Source organism: Mytilus californianus, unplaced genomic scaffold (assembly GCF_021869535.1).
Source record: "Mytilus californianus isolate M0D057914Y unplaced genomic scaffold, xbMytCali1.0.p SCAF_5, whole genome shotgun sequence".
NCBI lineage: Eukaryota > Metazoa > Mollusca > Bivalvia > Mytilida > Mytilidae > Mytilus > Mytilus californianus.
This window is the reverse complement of record NW_026262701.1, coordinates 27,908,900-27,923,563: the sequence shown is the minus strand read 5'-3', so window position 1 is coordinate 27,923,563 and position 14,664 is coordinate 27,908,900. Positions and strand designations below refer to the sequence as shown.

The following is a 14,664-nucleotide window of genomic DNA, read 5'->3' as shown; positions in this document are numbered from 1 at the left end:
AACCAATCAGCACCAAAGTACCGTTAAAAGGCTTGTATAGTCTGCGGTTTTATTCTCCAAAATTGACCCTGACAGCAGGGGTGCGAACTTTAGAGTACAATAAGCAAGAAATAAGAGAGAAAATTTCAATTCCGCGATGTGGTTTGTTTACGTTCTGCCATGTTTGTTATTGACATTGTAGAGGGCACTCATCATTTTTCAAACCAATAATTTTACCCAATCCATATAAGTTATTTTTATTTAATATCAAATTAATCCTGATAAATTTAAAAATTAAATGTTTCATTACAAAATTCTCGTTTCTTTTCAATGCATTGCTAAATATAAACTGGTATTAGTAAAAAAGAAAAAGTAAAAAAAGACGACCGTAAACCAGCTTACAATGTGCAGTCAGGGGACTTACTTAAATGAGTGATTTTCTAAATCACTGATTCAATTAACATTATGTCCATAAAGGTTTGAAGTAAGAGTTGTCTTTCTTTAATAATCACCTATTTAAGTAGTACAAATTAATCACTAGACTAAGTGATTTAATTTTATTGTAGCTTTAAATATAGAATACTAATGATCCAGGGACTAATTATGTTGCTAAAATTATCAGAACCAACATTTGTGTTGATAGGATGACCGGGTCATGTCAGGTGATGACCTTGTACTAAATCTAGGATAATGACATAAAAATCACTTGTTTAAGTATCGTACCTCAATTTACTTCCGAAAAATCACTTCTTTAAGTATCATTATTTTAATAACCCCACTAATTTCAACACCCCGAACAGTGAAATTTTGATCGCGAACAGTCATGACAGTAGAATTTTATTACTAATTACACCTTATGTAAGAATCCTGGGTTTTGATTGGTTGATAGCCAGTGTATTTTTCACCAATTTACTGTTATCAAATGAATATCGTTCATTTTTTAATGCCGCCGGGGTATATGCAAAAAGGATATGCCTTTTTTACCCTCTCTGCCGGGGTATTTGCCAAAAAATACTCTATCCGACTGGACGCTTGTAACGTCACGATCATCAATGCGTTTTTGAACATTAACATTCGGTATAATTAAACAGATATAGCATGTTCTTGAGGGGTATTTGCGAAAAATACCAGTCTTGAGAATGAATTTCCCTCGCCTTACGGCTCTCGAAATTTAACATTCTCTCGACTGGTATTTTTCGCAAATACCCCTCCTTAACATGATATATCTGTTCAATAATCTATAAGATGAAACCTTGAATTTTACAGGAAAAATACTCCCACTGCTGGGAAAAATCTGTTTAGAAAGTATCAGTTCATTATGTAAAGCCATTTTTATAGCATTTTTTCAACTAAAATAGAATTTGCAGCTAAATGATTGCATCAAAGGCATAAACCTTGCAGTTTAAAAGAGCAAAAAGTTCATTTTTTTCAATTTTACTAATGAAAAGATATTATCTAAACCTATATGTTTAAAATTTTGGTAAAACTACAAAATCACAATTAGTGACAAAACTTCGAATTTGCTACTTAAATAAGTGATTTAAAAATCACTTATTTCAATAAGTCCCCTGACTGATGTGTAAACTACAAAACGTAATCGGTTATTATTCGTTCCGTTTTGGTGTTTCCTATTGACAAATATGTTTTGTATTAGCTTAAGACCCTTCAAACATTAATGTGATAGATATATTAAACACTGTTTTACATAAGGAGGGAACTGTTTTACTTTGAAAGTCGTATTATAGTGATATCTATTATGTACGGATTTCGACTCTCACCGGGTTTTTTCATCTTTTACACGTGCTTTTCAAACTTCCAGTTTAAACATACATAAGTTTCTTAATTGTTTTTTGTGTGATTTAGACTTATTTTAACCAGCGTGAAGTGTTTTAGAACCATTTTCAAGCAGTTTCAGCTTCTGTTTGGTGATGGAAAATAGGTTTTTCCAAGAAAATACCGCAAACGACCACACACGATTTAAAATTACCGGAGTTTCATTAGATCTTTTTTAACAGTTACAAAAAGTTTTTTTACCTGAAATTTCGTGGGGGGAAGGGGGTGCGGACTATGTACCAGTGCGAACTATACAAGCCCGATTACGGTACTAACATATTGAAGAAACTCGGTAAGCAAATATAAAAATAAGATGCAGTATAATTGCCAATGAGACAACTCTCCATCAGAGACCAATGGTGTGGAAGTTAGCAACTAAACTAAAAGGTCCTCAGAAGGCCTTCACCAATGAGCAAAAACCATAAGGCATGACAACCTATATAAGCCCTGAAATGACAAATGTAAAACAATTCAAACTAGAAAACTTAAGGCCTGATATGTACAAAACAATAAATGAAAAACATATATATAATATACAGCAACAAATAACAACCACTGAATTACAGGCTCCTGACTTGGGACAGGCACATACAGAATGTGGCAGGGTTAAACATATTCATGATATTAGTGTTCACCAACCCTCCCAGAACTATCGACAGTGGTGCAACAACACAATAACAAACTAATTAAAATAATAAACATGATAGACAGCATCATAGAACAGCCACTCAATTAAAGGTTCCTGACTTTGGACAGACACACATAGCATGGGACTAGGTTAAACATGTTTGCAGGTATCCAACCCTACCCCTAAAGGGTATCTAAGACTAAAATATCAACCACTGCACATCCAACATCAAATCGATTTAGTTTGGTAAACTTTTAGAAAAAGTTTATTTAAATGGATAGATAAGTCTACAGGATTGTATCTAGATTTACAGACTCAATAAACACAACATAACTGTTAAAATTAGTATGTGCTTTAAACATGTTAAATGTAAAAAGAACTTGACAAACTATATAGACACATGTTGATGTTTAAGACTACAAATATGTAGACCTTAAATGCCTTCCTTTTATTTGTAGAAGGCATTGTTGTCTTGTTGACATTTTGTACCCTACACCTCCTTTTAATCATATTTTAATATTAGTAAATAATACATTATAGAATATTTTGAATTATGATTTTAAGGACAATATTTTCATGATTTTGTGGAAAGAAAAAATATATTTTTATACACCCGTTTACGGGACGTATTATGGTATACCTCTGTCCGTCGTCAACATGTCGGACATTAATTCAAAAACACTTTAACCAATATGCATGAAACTTTGGTGAATTGTTCATATCTATTGACCTGAGCTCCCTTTCGTTTTTTATAAATTTCGGATGTACCGTTTTCGAGTTTTGGGGTTTTTTTCATTAAAAAAGGGGTGATTTTCCAGTTTTCAGACAATAACTCAAAAAATATATCACCAATTTGCATGAAACTTTTATGAATTGTTTATATCTATTGACATGAGCTCCCTTTTGTTTTTTATAAATTTCGGATTTACCGTTTTTGAGTTTTGGGGTTTTATTCATTAAAAAAGGGGTGATTTTCCAGTTTTCAGACAATAACTCAAAAACAATTTCACCAATTTGCAAGAAACTTTGGTGAATTGTCTATTTCTATCGACATGAGCTCCCTTTTGATCTTTATGAATTTCAGGTAATACGTTTCTGATTTATGGGGTTTTATTCATTACAAAAAGGGGGGATTTTCCAGTTTTCAGACAATAACTCAAAAATGCTTTCAGCATTTTTTTATGAAACTTTTATAAATTGTTTATATCTATTTTTGTAAGCTCCCTTTTGATTTTAAAAATTTTTGATTTTGCGTTTCCAAGTTATAAGATTTTATTTGTTTATAGTCTGACAACAGATTTACTAAGTATTGCGCAACAGCACAGTGTATTGCACAACAGCAAGAAATCTTTCATATAACCAATTTCAAGTTCTTTGACTACAGTTATTCAGAAACCTATAATATATCAAATATTTAATTACAATCCAAATTCAGACCTGTATCAAGCTTGAATATTGTGTCCATTTTTGCCCCAACTGTTCAGGGTTGGACCTCTGCGGGCGTATCCAGCTGCGCTCAGCGAAGCAGATTATTAAGTTAGCTACCCGGTTACAGTAATACATTGTCATAAGCATTGATAAGACTATCAATTTTTTATACGACCGCAAAAAAATTTTTGTGGTCGTATATTGGTATGACGTTGGCGTCGTCGTCTGCGTCGTCCAAAGACACATTAGTTTTCGCACTCTAACTTAAGTTGAAGTGAATGGATCTCTATGAAATTTTACCACAAGGGTCAATACCACAAAAGGAAGGTTGGGATTGATTTTGGGGGTTATGGTACCAACAGTAAAGGAATTAGGGGCCAAAAATAAGCATTTTTGTAACTTCCAGACATAACTTGTGTGTTAGTGTATGGATCTCTCTGACATTGTACCTCAAGGTTCCATATCACAAGAGGAATGCTGGGATTGATTTTGGGGGTAATTGCCTCAAAATTTAAGGAATTAGGGGGCAAAAAACAAGCATTTTTCTAGTTTTATGACAATAACTTGTGTGTAAGTGTATGGATCTTTCTGAAATTGTACTACAAGGTTCCATATCACAAAGGGAAAGCTGGAATTGAGTTTGGGGGTAATTGCCGAAACGTTTAGGAATTGGGGGCCAAATGGGGCCAAAAAACACATTTTTCGAGTTTCCAGACAATAACTTGTGTTCAAGTGTATGGATCTCTCTGAAATTGTACTGCAAGGTATCATACCAAAAAGGGAAGGCTGGGGGTGATGATGGGGGTAATTGCCTCAATATTTTAGGAATTAGGTGCCAAAAAGGGGCAAAAAACAAGCATTTTTCTAGTTTCAGGACAATAACTTGTGTGTAAGTGTATGGATCTTTCTGAAATTGTACTACAAGGTTCCATATCACAAAGGGAAAGCTGGGTTTGAGTTTGGGGGTAATTGCCCTAAACATTTAGGAATTTATGGCCAAAAAACACATTTTTCTAGTTTCCAGACAATAACTTGTGTTCAAGTGTATGGATCTCTCTGAAATTGTACTGCAAGGTACCATACCACAAAGGGAAGGCTGGGATTGAGTTTGGGGGTGATGAATCATAAGGGGGTTCAGAAAAATTTTTGGGGGGGATTTTTTTTTTTCCTTTTTTTTCTTTTTTTCCTTTTTTTTTTCTTTTAAAATTTTCCATTTTAAGTTGGTTATTTCTGATTTATATTTAAAAGCAAATAATAATGATATGGTAGGAGATACACACCAAACAGGATGTGTAAATTATTATATAATAAGTATTGTGGAATAGCAAGAAATTTTCAATTGCACAGTATTGCACAATACAGTAGACTCCACCTAATCGGATATCGGCTAAACGAATATATCGGCTATTGTAATATTATTTCAAAACACAAAACCCTTCCCTATATGTTTAATGTTAATTGTATCGTGTAATCGAATATCGGATATAAGAATATATCGGCAAATCGGATAAGAATATTCAGGTCATTTTGTTCAAAACCATGCACAATCGGATATTTTCAATGTTTTTCTGACAGGAAATGGACCCGGAAGTTACAAATTTACAATCTTGCAGACAAGAAGATTTTGTTTATACTAAATAAAAGGAACTATTCCTTAATAAATTGTTGTCTTTAATCATTGTCTTCCTTTGTCATGTGAATTAGATGCCCTTTTACTTCAAATGGTTTGAATTCATTTATAAAATATGCAAGACTCAGTTGACAAGTTGACGTTGCTGTTTGGAGAATTTTGATTAAACTCTAAATGTTCACAGAATAAGAAATATAATCTAAACTGAATGTACCTCCTTCTGAATAATTTATTGCAATATAAATATAAATCCCTTTTGACAAGAGAAATCTGACTTTTGTCAGATATATTTTTTTCACATGTGCAAAAGTAACCACGTCATGGATGCCATTTTGGATGTTTACAAATTTGTGAGGAAGCCTCTAGAACTATGACCTAAATATAAATAGTCTTCAGAAAACGTAAACTTTATGCAATAATATTTTATCAATCATGATTATTTTCATAAATTTAAATTTGATTATTTAAAGAAATAAAATTATAACAAATACGATTTTAGTTTGGAGATTCTACACAGACATGCTTAAATCTATTTATAGCCAAATTTGTTTACCTGTGTGATAATGTAAATGATGGATATTAATTTGCTTACAAAACAAATAAAGACAAACTATGGATGGTAGATAATAATTCACATAAATATTTCAGGATATTTGATTTATTTTAATAAATAAAGGATTTAAAAACTGCAAACAAATTTAATCATTACATAATCAGCTGATCATTTTTTACACAAACATCGTGGTGATGTAACTGATAAAAATCACTCCATCAATCCTCCAGCCCTTTCACATATTTAGCAATTGTCAGGGTTAGTAACATCTCAGGATTATATCTACTCATTATTGCAGAATATTCAATGAATATACATTCATCGTCTAATTGAATATATCGGGTAATCGGATATTTTTAGCTGACATTTTGGGTATCCGATTTGCCGGAGTCTACTGTAGCAAGAAATCTTCAATTGCACAGTATTGCGCAATAGCAAGAAATCTTCAATTGCACAGTATTGCGCAATAGCAAGAAATATCTTATAGCACAATATAGCGCAATAGCAAGAAATTGTCAATTGTACAGTATTGCGCAATAGCAAGAAATATTTAATTGCACAGTATTGTGCAAAAGAAGATACTTCGTGTAAATTGCTTATTTCTTGACCAATTTCAATGGGGTTTTATTCTTGAATTCATTGGGTTCTTTAATATGCTGAATCTAACCGTGTATTTAGTTTTTGGATTTTGGGCCCCGTTTTTAAATTGGTCCACATTGAGGTCCAAAGGGTCCAAAATTAAACTTTGTTTGATTTCATCAAAAATTGAATTATTGGGGTTCTTTGATATGCCGAATCTAACCGTGTATTTAGATTCTTAATTTTTGGTTCCGTTTTCAAATTGGTCTACATTAAGGTCCAAAGGGTCCAAAATTAAACTTAGTTTGATTTTAACAAAAATTGAATTCTGAGGGTTCTTTGATAAGCTGAATCTAAACATGTATTTAGATTTTTGATTATGGGCCCAGTTTTCAAGTTGGTCCAAGTCAGGGTCCAAAATTAAACTTTGTTTGATTTCAACAAAAATTGAATATATGGGGTTCTTTGATATGCTGAATCTAACCATGTATTTAGATTTTTGATTTTTGGGCCCCGTTATCAACTTTGTCCACATTGAGGTCAAAAGGGTCCAAAATTAAACTTTGTTTGATTTCATCAAAAATTGAATTCTTGGGGTTCTTTGATATGCTGAATCTAACCATGTATTTAGATTTTGGATATTGGACCATAATAGGTGAATGTCCAATTTAAAATTTTTAAGTTCTTAGACCACATTCATTCTGTGTCAGAAACCTATGCTGTGTCAAATATTTAATCACAATCCAAATGCAAAGCTGTATCAAGCTTGAATGTTGTGTCCATACTTGCCCCAACTGTTCAGGGTTCGACCTCTGCGGTCGTATCAAGCTGCGCCCTGCGGAGCATTTTATTGCCAAATGAATTGGAATTCACATGTACAACTAACCAGAACAAATTATGTTATAAAAAATAATTTTCAAAGGAAACTGTATGTTTATTGTTTAACACATCAGACACATTTAGTAAAGAATAATGCATAGAAAGGGATAACACCAGTCTACATTCACAGCACAGTAAAACAGACAAATCAACCATGGATTTGGATACAAAAAGCAGTAATGGAAAATCATTTGTGTTCATGTTTTCCAAAATAAACTTGTAAATTGTAATAAAAAACAAACAATTTTATCCTGTTTATTGACATGATTGTAGACTTGCTGAAAATTTGTTTTGTAATCATTTTCTCTATAATTGGTTACCGATCGTGACCTTCTGCATCTACAAATGAAATTGTAACACTATAAATATTGATAAACAGTCGCTTTATTTGTATTTTTGAGATGATGAATGTGGTTAAATTTTATTACAGGTGTACATGTGACACTTCCAAATAATGGGAGAAGCAGCCTCTGCAGCACAAGGAAATGCTCAGTTCTCACAGTTACAAGTAACTGGTAAATGTTTTATAGTATTCATGTTTATTGTTTTACCCTATAAATCTGTTGTCAAATCTACAAAAGGAATATGAGTAAATTCAACATGTACATTGTGATTCAGTTAAAGAATGTTCTCATGGTGAAGTTTCACAAAGAATGTAGTGATTGGCAAGATATATCTCTGTAGGGCTCACACTATATCAGAATCTTGAAGAAATGACTATTTGTATAACTGATAAGGAGAAGTGGTGAGACCTAAAAGAGAATTGATAGGTGACTTGCAGTGCTGTAATGTTTGTTTTTGTACTGTATGTATCTTGTTAATGATATCTGTATTCTTGTTTGTACTGTACAAATCCAATAATGTTTGTTTTGCCCTGAGAATAACATTACCATGATTACAGTGAGTTGTCTCAGTTTATGTCTTGAATTGTAATTTATAGATTAATAGGCCAAATAAAAATATATGAATAGTTCAAGTTACCTTACTGTGTCTAGAATTTTTTTTTGCACTTCTGAATAATAAATTTTGAATGATCCCATTTTGTGGAATGTGAAATTCAATTATTATTATTAAACATTTAAATAATACTCAAAATTGACAACAACACTTCAAATGGTCTGCAATTTTATTTGCTATGGTCTACATGTTATACCTGCAGGGCAGGCGTCATCAGGACAATTTTCATACAGAAATTAATTACTGAAGTACTCAAAGTGGTACATTGAATTTTGGCGTTGTCATGGTGAGAGAAACAATGAAAAGTGAAAGTAGCAATAAAGAGTTATAAACAGATAATATAAATATAGAAAAATAAGGTTTGTTTACAATGTACATGATGTAAATTGAGTTCGTTTTACTTTTATATGATACATGACATTGTTCTAAAGGCTTGGTATCTAAATGGACGATCTTCCCATGGTTCCTACCACTTCGCATTAGGCTTCTCTTCCAACCTGGCCATTGTTGGATGTTACTACTTCCTGGCGCGTCGGCAACAATGGGAAGATTTTGGTCGCCGCTAATGGAAAATGTAATTGTCAAAAATTGTTCCCTTGTTAATTATTTGGTATATATATAATTTTTGATCGTCTGCTGTAGTTAGTCTGTTTATCGGCATGGTTGTAAATTTATAGTTCATTTATGATCGGCACCCGCGTGGTGTGTGGTCCATTTCTTCTGCTATCAATTTATAGATGTACATGTATGTAAGGTGGTATCGGAAATCTTGGTAATCTTGGTTCAGTTGTTGTTTTGTCGCACATATGGAATAATCCTTGGTCCATGTATACGCTGGTGGCCTGTAGATCGGCGCTTGTAGCAAGGCAGTTCCTTTCGGATGCAGGGGTTTATTATTAAACATGTTAAATTGACAGACTTCTGTCATCTGCATGACTGAATTCCCATCAGAAGTATCTACTACGGCTAAAATGCAACAAATCTTAAACTAAAAATGTAACACATCTTTTTATTTTACAGCCAAACAGCTATATAAAATAAAATATAAAATGCTGAACATTGGGTAGGGGCATGTATATTACCGTAACCAAACTTGGTGAAGATACAATTTGTTCCAGATTTTGACAATCCCCTGTGAGCCCTGTCTCGGTATGTTCAATAGGTTATCAGGAAATATATGGAAGAGCCATATTATCATGATTATTCTGATTGTTATCATATTCAATTACCAGCAACCCCAGAGATTTACTCAACACTTTCAAAGGCTTTTTGTCTCGCCTGCCATTCAGTGACAAAATGGGAGACATAAGAATGCTAATCCAGGGGCTTGACAGCATAAACAATTGTTGTAAGGCTTTATATTTCAGAAGATAGAACATAGAAGACCTAGGTTCTTTATATCTGTATACAGATGCCTTCTGTTAGGAAGTATCTTTCTGTCATATGTCTGTTGTTCTTTTCATGGTTCTATAAGAAATAAATCAAATATATATTTGATGAATGGAATAATTTTAAGGTGACCATGTCTATCTGCCAGGGTTTATCTGACCTTGACCCAGTATACATAGATCATCGATAATTTTTAGTTCATGTCATACTGGTAGTAAAACCGGTATCTTAAAGATTTTCAAATAATTATGATCACTATCAGTAAAGAAGTTGAGACATTTCAACATGTGCATTCTTGTTTAACTTACACCTTGTGTGTAATGTATTGCAGTCTTCCAAGAATTATATGCTAACGGTCCATTCTGTGTCCAGTATACCCTTTCAATCAAAATTCAGTCAAGTTATTCCATAGTCAATATTTTCAGAAAATTCCATTTCCAGACATTATCGCTTTGATCCATAAAACAGATCTTAACCAATCTTTGGTTAATAATGTGCTGAAGGGGTAAAAAAAGGCCACTATTTATTTTAATGTCAGACTCACTGAAATAAGCAATAAAGCAGCTGCTCTTAATTTTTGGTCAACAAGGATCAACTCAAACTTATAGAAAAAGACTGTCAATACTCAAACAAGTTCTTCATATTCCTTTACAAAAACTGCTAATTTCTTAAAACATTTTCTTTAACAAAAACTGCTTATTGTATATAGTATATATATACATGTACTAGAAATGAATAATTAATTCCTTTTATTAATAGTTAACGGCTAATGAAGAGATTCATATGATTACATCATATTTATTGATAATCAATCAGTAATTGAAATATAGGTATGAACATACCATTCATGTAATTGATTATATTTAAATGGAAATTTATTGTAATTCACATATTTTATTCAAAATACAAACATACAGGACAAAAGAAGCTCACTTTTAGAATTTTCTGAATTGTAAGAGAGAACAACATTTCCCTGTTTGGTATCATTTACATACCGACCAGGAAATGTTGCCTCACACCATGTGTAATTGAACTGTGTATTGTTGATACGAGAAGAATAATTGTTTTTAACAGTACTATAGCAACATTACAGCACACAGGCAAAAGTTATTATTCTTTCAGTTTTCCCACATATTTCAATTAAATCAATAGGTTTAACTAAAAATTATTAACTCATATATGCTTTAGGCTTTTATCATGTTTATTGTCATGATTGTAACTATCACAGACTTTTCTAAATTTTGATTTTCATGAATTAATTATTGAATTACAAACTTCAATTTTAACATTTAATTACAAACTTCAATTTTAACATTTAATTACAAACTTCAATTCTAACATTTAATTACAAACTTCAATTTTAACATTAGAATTTTGCTACATTAAGAATTGTGTTAGCAAAAATAAAGTTAATGTTAACTTATGAATATTTTGGAAACTCAACGTTAAAGAAAGACATTTCATAAGAAACCATGTTTTTTTTTTGAATAAATCTGAGTTTAATGGTATGAAAATATTGTTACATACAATTTTATTGTCATTAATATATATGTGCATGTGCATTTTTCAAGGAAAAGTGTTGTCATGGTTATAATCACATTGATTTAAACAAAAGTCATGCTTTAGTACTCTCTTCCTTTAGATTTTGAACTGTTATTTTGGATTTACTGAGTAATGCCTTATTTAGTTTTTGAATTGTAACTTTATTTGATTGGGTAATGTCTTCATTTACATGATCTAGGCTTGAAAAGTAACTTTGATTGATTGGGTAATGTCTTCATTTACATGATCTAGGCTTGAAAAGTAACTTTGTTTGATTGGGTAATGTCTTCATTTACATGATCTAGGCTTGAAAAGTAACTTTGTTTGATTGGGAAATGTCTTCATTTACATGATCTAGGCTTGAAAAGTAACTTTGATTGATTGGGTAATGTCTTCATTTACATGATCTAGGCTTGAAAAGTAACTTTGATTGATTGGGTAATGTTTTCATTTACATGATCTAGGCTTGAAAAGTAACTTTGTTTGATTGGGTAATGTCTTCATTTACATGATCTAGGCTTGAAAAGTAACTTTGATTGATTAGGTAATATCTGTATACAGGCTTGAACTGTAATTTTGATTGATTGAGTTATGTCTTTATTTTGGTTTGAATTGTAATTTTGAGAAGTTGGCTAGCTAAAATTAAACAATTCTCTGCGTCAACAGCATTGCAGATAGTATAATCATGATAAATGACCAGGATGACTGCAAAATTTTTACACTTAATATGATTTTTTTTATATCTTTTAACAGTTTTATCTTCAAAGCTTTCTACAGTTGGTGGACTTGTTCCTTCAAAACCTGATCCATATGCAGAAATTAGTGTTGATAGTCAGCCTCCAAGGAAAACAGAAATCTTAAAGAAAACATTAACACCAAAATGGGATGAAGATTTTACATTGTAAGCTATAAATAAAGATTACTGTAAACATGAAAATTTTCATGTGGGGTTATTTTCTTTTATTTGTCCTGATCACATACAATGCACAAAAATATCCCCAGCGCAAATAGTTTATAGAAAGCAACAAAAACATTGCAAAGTCTGAACTTATTGTTGATGCAAAAATTTAAACACCTGTGTGAAGGGTTTATCATGTTTATGTATTGAAATAAAAAAATAATAACCCCAAAAAATATTCACATTTACAGTATTAAGAAAAATAATTCAGTCTATCTTCTAAAGATGGCACAACTGCTTTTCAAAACAATTTCTAAGATACTTCAGAAACATTTCTTTGTATAAAGATAGAGATCTTAATATATATAATCATGATGGTTACCCTCCGAATATGCAGGAACTAACTAAGAAGTGAAATATCAGAACGGAAAATAACATTTTAATCAATAGAATCCTGGCAAATAAGTTTATTGAAAGTACATGTATGAGTGGTGATGTGTTTTCAGAGAAAATCATATGCATCAGATTTAATTACCATATTATTATGAACCAGAAGATTACAGAATATGAAAATAAGAGGTGTGGTATGATTGCAAATGAGACAATTCTCTGCAGAGACCAAATGACATAGAACTTGTAGAAGTTAGCAACTATAGGTCACTGTATAGCCTTCAACAATGAGCAAAACCCACACCACATAGCAACCTAATAAAGGTCCTGAAATGACAAATGAGAAAACTAACTTTATGTTATAAGATAAAAATAGTGGTAACCTAAACAAAAAAGATACAGAAATACAAATTTTTGTCATACTGAGTAAAACATATATTTTACAGCGTGGCCATTATTTTTGTCTATTCGTAGTAAAAAGAGTAGTAAGAAGACCTAAATTTGAATAGGAGTTATATGTACGCATATATGTAAATTGTTTTTGGTTAGTTAATAAAATATGTGTTTTTATCTTCAGGTTGGTTACACCTTATTCCAAGTTAGATATAAAAGTTTTTAGCAACAACACATTCAGAGCAGCTACCTTAGTCGGTACAGCATCAGTTGAATTGCATGGAATACTTCTAGAAAATCGGGGCAAATGTAAGTTCACTAAACATTCTAAAGACTTTGGGACTTCTATGTCCTAAATATGGAGTATTTTTAGAATACCTCTTAAAAACATTGTTCTTATGCATAGAGTTATTCTGTTCTCTTTTCATTAGTATCACATAGTTTTTAGACAACCAGAAATTTCTACTAGACAAACCTAACACAATACAGTATATGTTTGATTCAGGAAACCATGTTGGTTGCAAAATGATTTTCTTACAGAGATTTTATGTCTGCAGGCAGATAGTCTACCAATGTCCATCAAACTATCAATTTGAAGTAGTACAACAGCTAGCTATCCTGTATTGTTCTTGTGCCTGAAGTACTTATAAATTGTGGTCGACAATCACAAACTCATATTCTTTTTTGCTGCACCTCTGGATATTCAGTTATTTCTGTTTATGTAGGTGTACATGATGATATAAGAAGTGACAATGCATGCTGTTTTACCCTCTTTATTGGAGTTGTTGGCCTTGTTCACATTTTATTTGCAGTGAACTGGGACATTCCTCATTGCTCCTTTTGTATGATCATGATAGTTTATCACATAGAAGCAATGGTTTTGTTGTATCACAAAATTTTTATGCCCCATCTACGATGGTAGAGGGGCATTATGTTTTTCGGTCTGTGTGTCTGTCTGTTCGTCCGTCCGTCTGTCCCGTTCAGATTAAATTTTTTGGTCAAGGTAGTTTTTGAAGAAGTTGAAGTCCAATCACCTTGAAACTTAGTGCACATGTTCCCTATGATATGATCTTTCTAATTTTAATGCCAAATTAGAGTTTTGACCCCAATTTCACGGTCCACTGAACATAGAAAATGATAGTGCGAGTAAAGTTTTTGGTCAAGGTAGTTTTTGATGAAGTTGAAGTCCAATCAACTTGAAACTTAGTACACATGTTCCCTATGATATGATCTTTCTAATTTTAATGCCAAATTAGAGTTTAGACCCCAATTTCACGGTCCAATGAACATAGAAAATGATAGTGAGAGTGGGGTATCAGTGTACTATGGACACATTCTTGTTTATCTGTTGGTTTTTATACGAACGCCAAAAATGGTTGCAAACTCCATTGGAAATTTGAATTGAAATTATGACCATGACTGAGGGAAAGAATTTTTTTGGGGGGGTGGGGAGGTTAAAAAAAATTGGAGGGGGGGGGGGGGGTAAAAAAACTGGTGGTGGGGGGGACAATTTTTTCTCCTCAAGATTTCAGAAATCAAAAAGAAAATCCTTCAAATTTTTTTTTTGAAAAAAAAGGGGGGGGGGG

General features: G+C 32.2%; 1 protein-coding gene across 4 annotated transcripts in view; it reads left to right on the top strand.

Moving 5' to 3' along the window:
- The window catches only part of LOC127702713 (NEDD4-like E3 ubiquitin-protein ligase WWP1), a 51,969-nt gene that overhangs the window by 1,384 nt on the left and 35,921 nt on the right, over nt 1–14,664 (top strand). For all 4 annotated transcript variants that reach the window (XR_007982549.1, XR_007982548.1, XR_007982547.1 and 1 more), the window contains exons 2-4: nt 7,940–8,024; nt 12,151–12,298; nt 13,263–13,387. Coding sequence is in view for 1 of the 4 variants with exons in the window: in XM_052207005.1 (XP_052062965.1) it covers nt 7,964–8,024; nt 12,151–12,298; nt 13,263–13,387 (334 nt within the window). In the remaining 3 variants the exon portion in view is untranslated. The remainder of the gene's footprint in view (nt 1–7,939; nt 8,025–12,150; nt 12,299–13,262; nt 13,388–14,664) is intronic.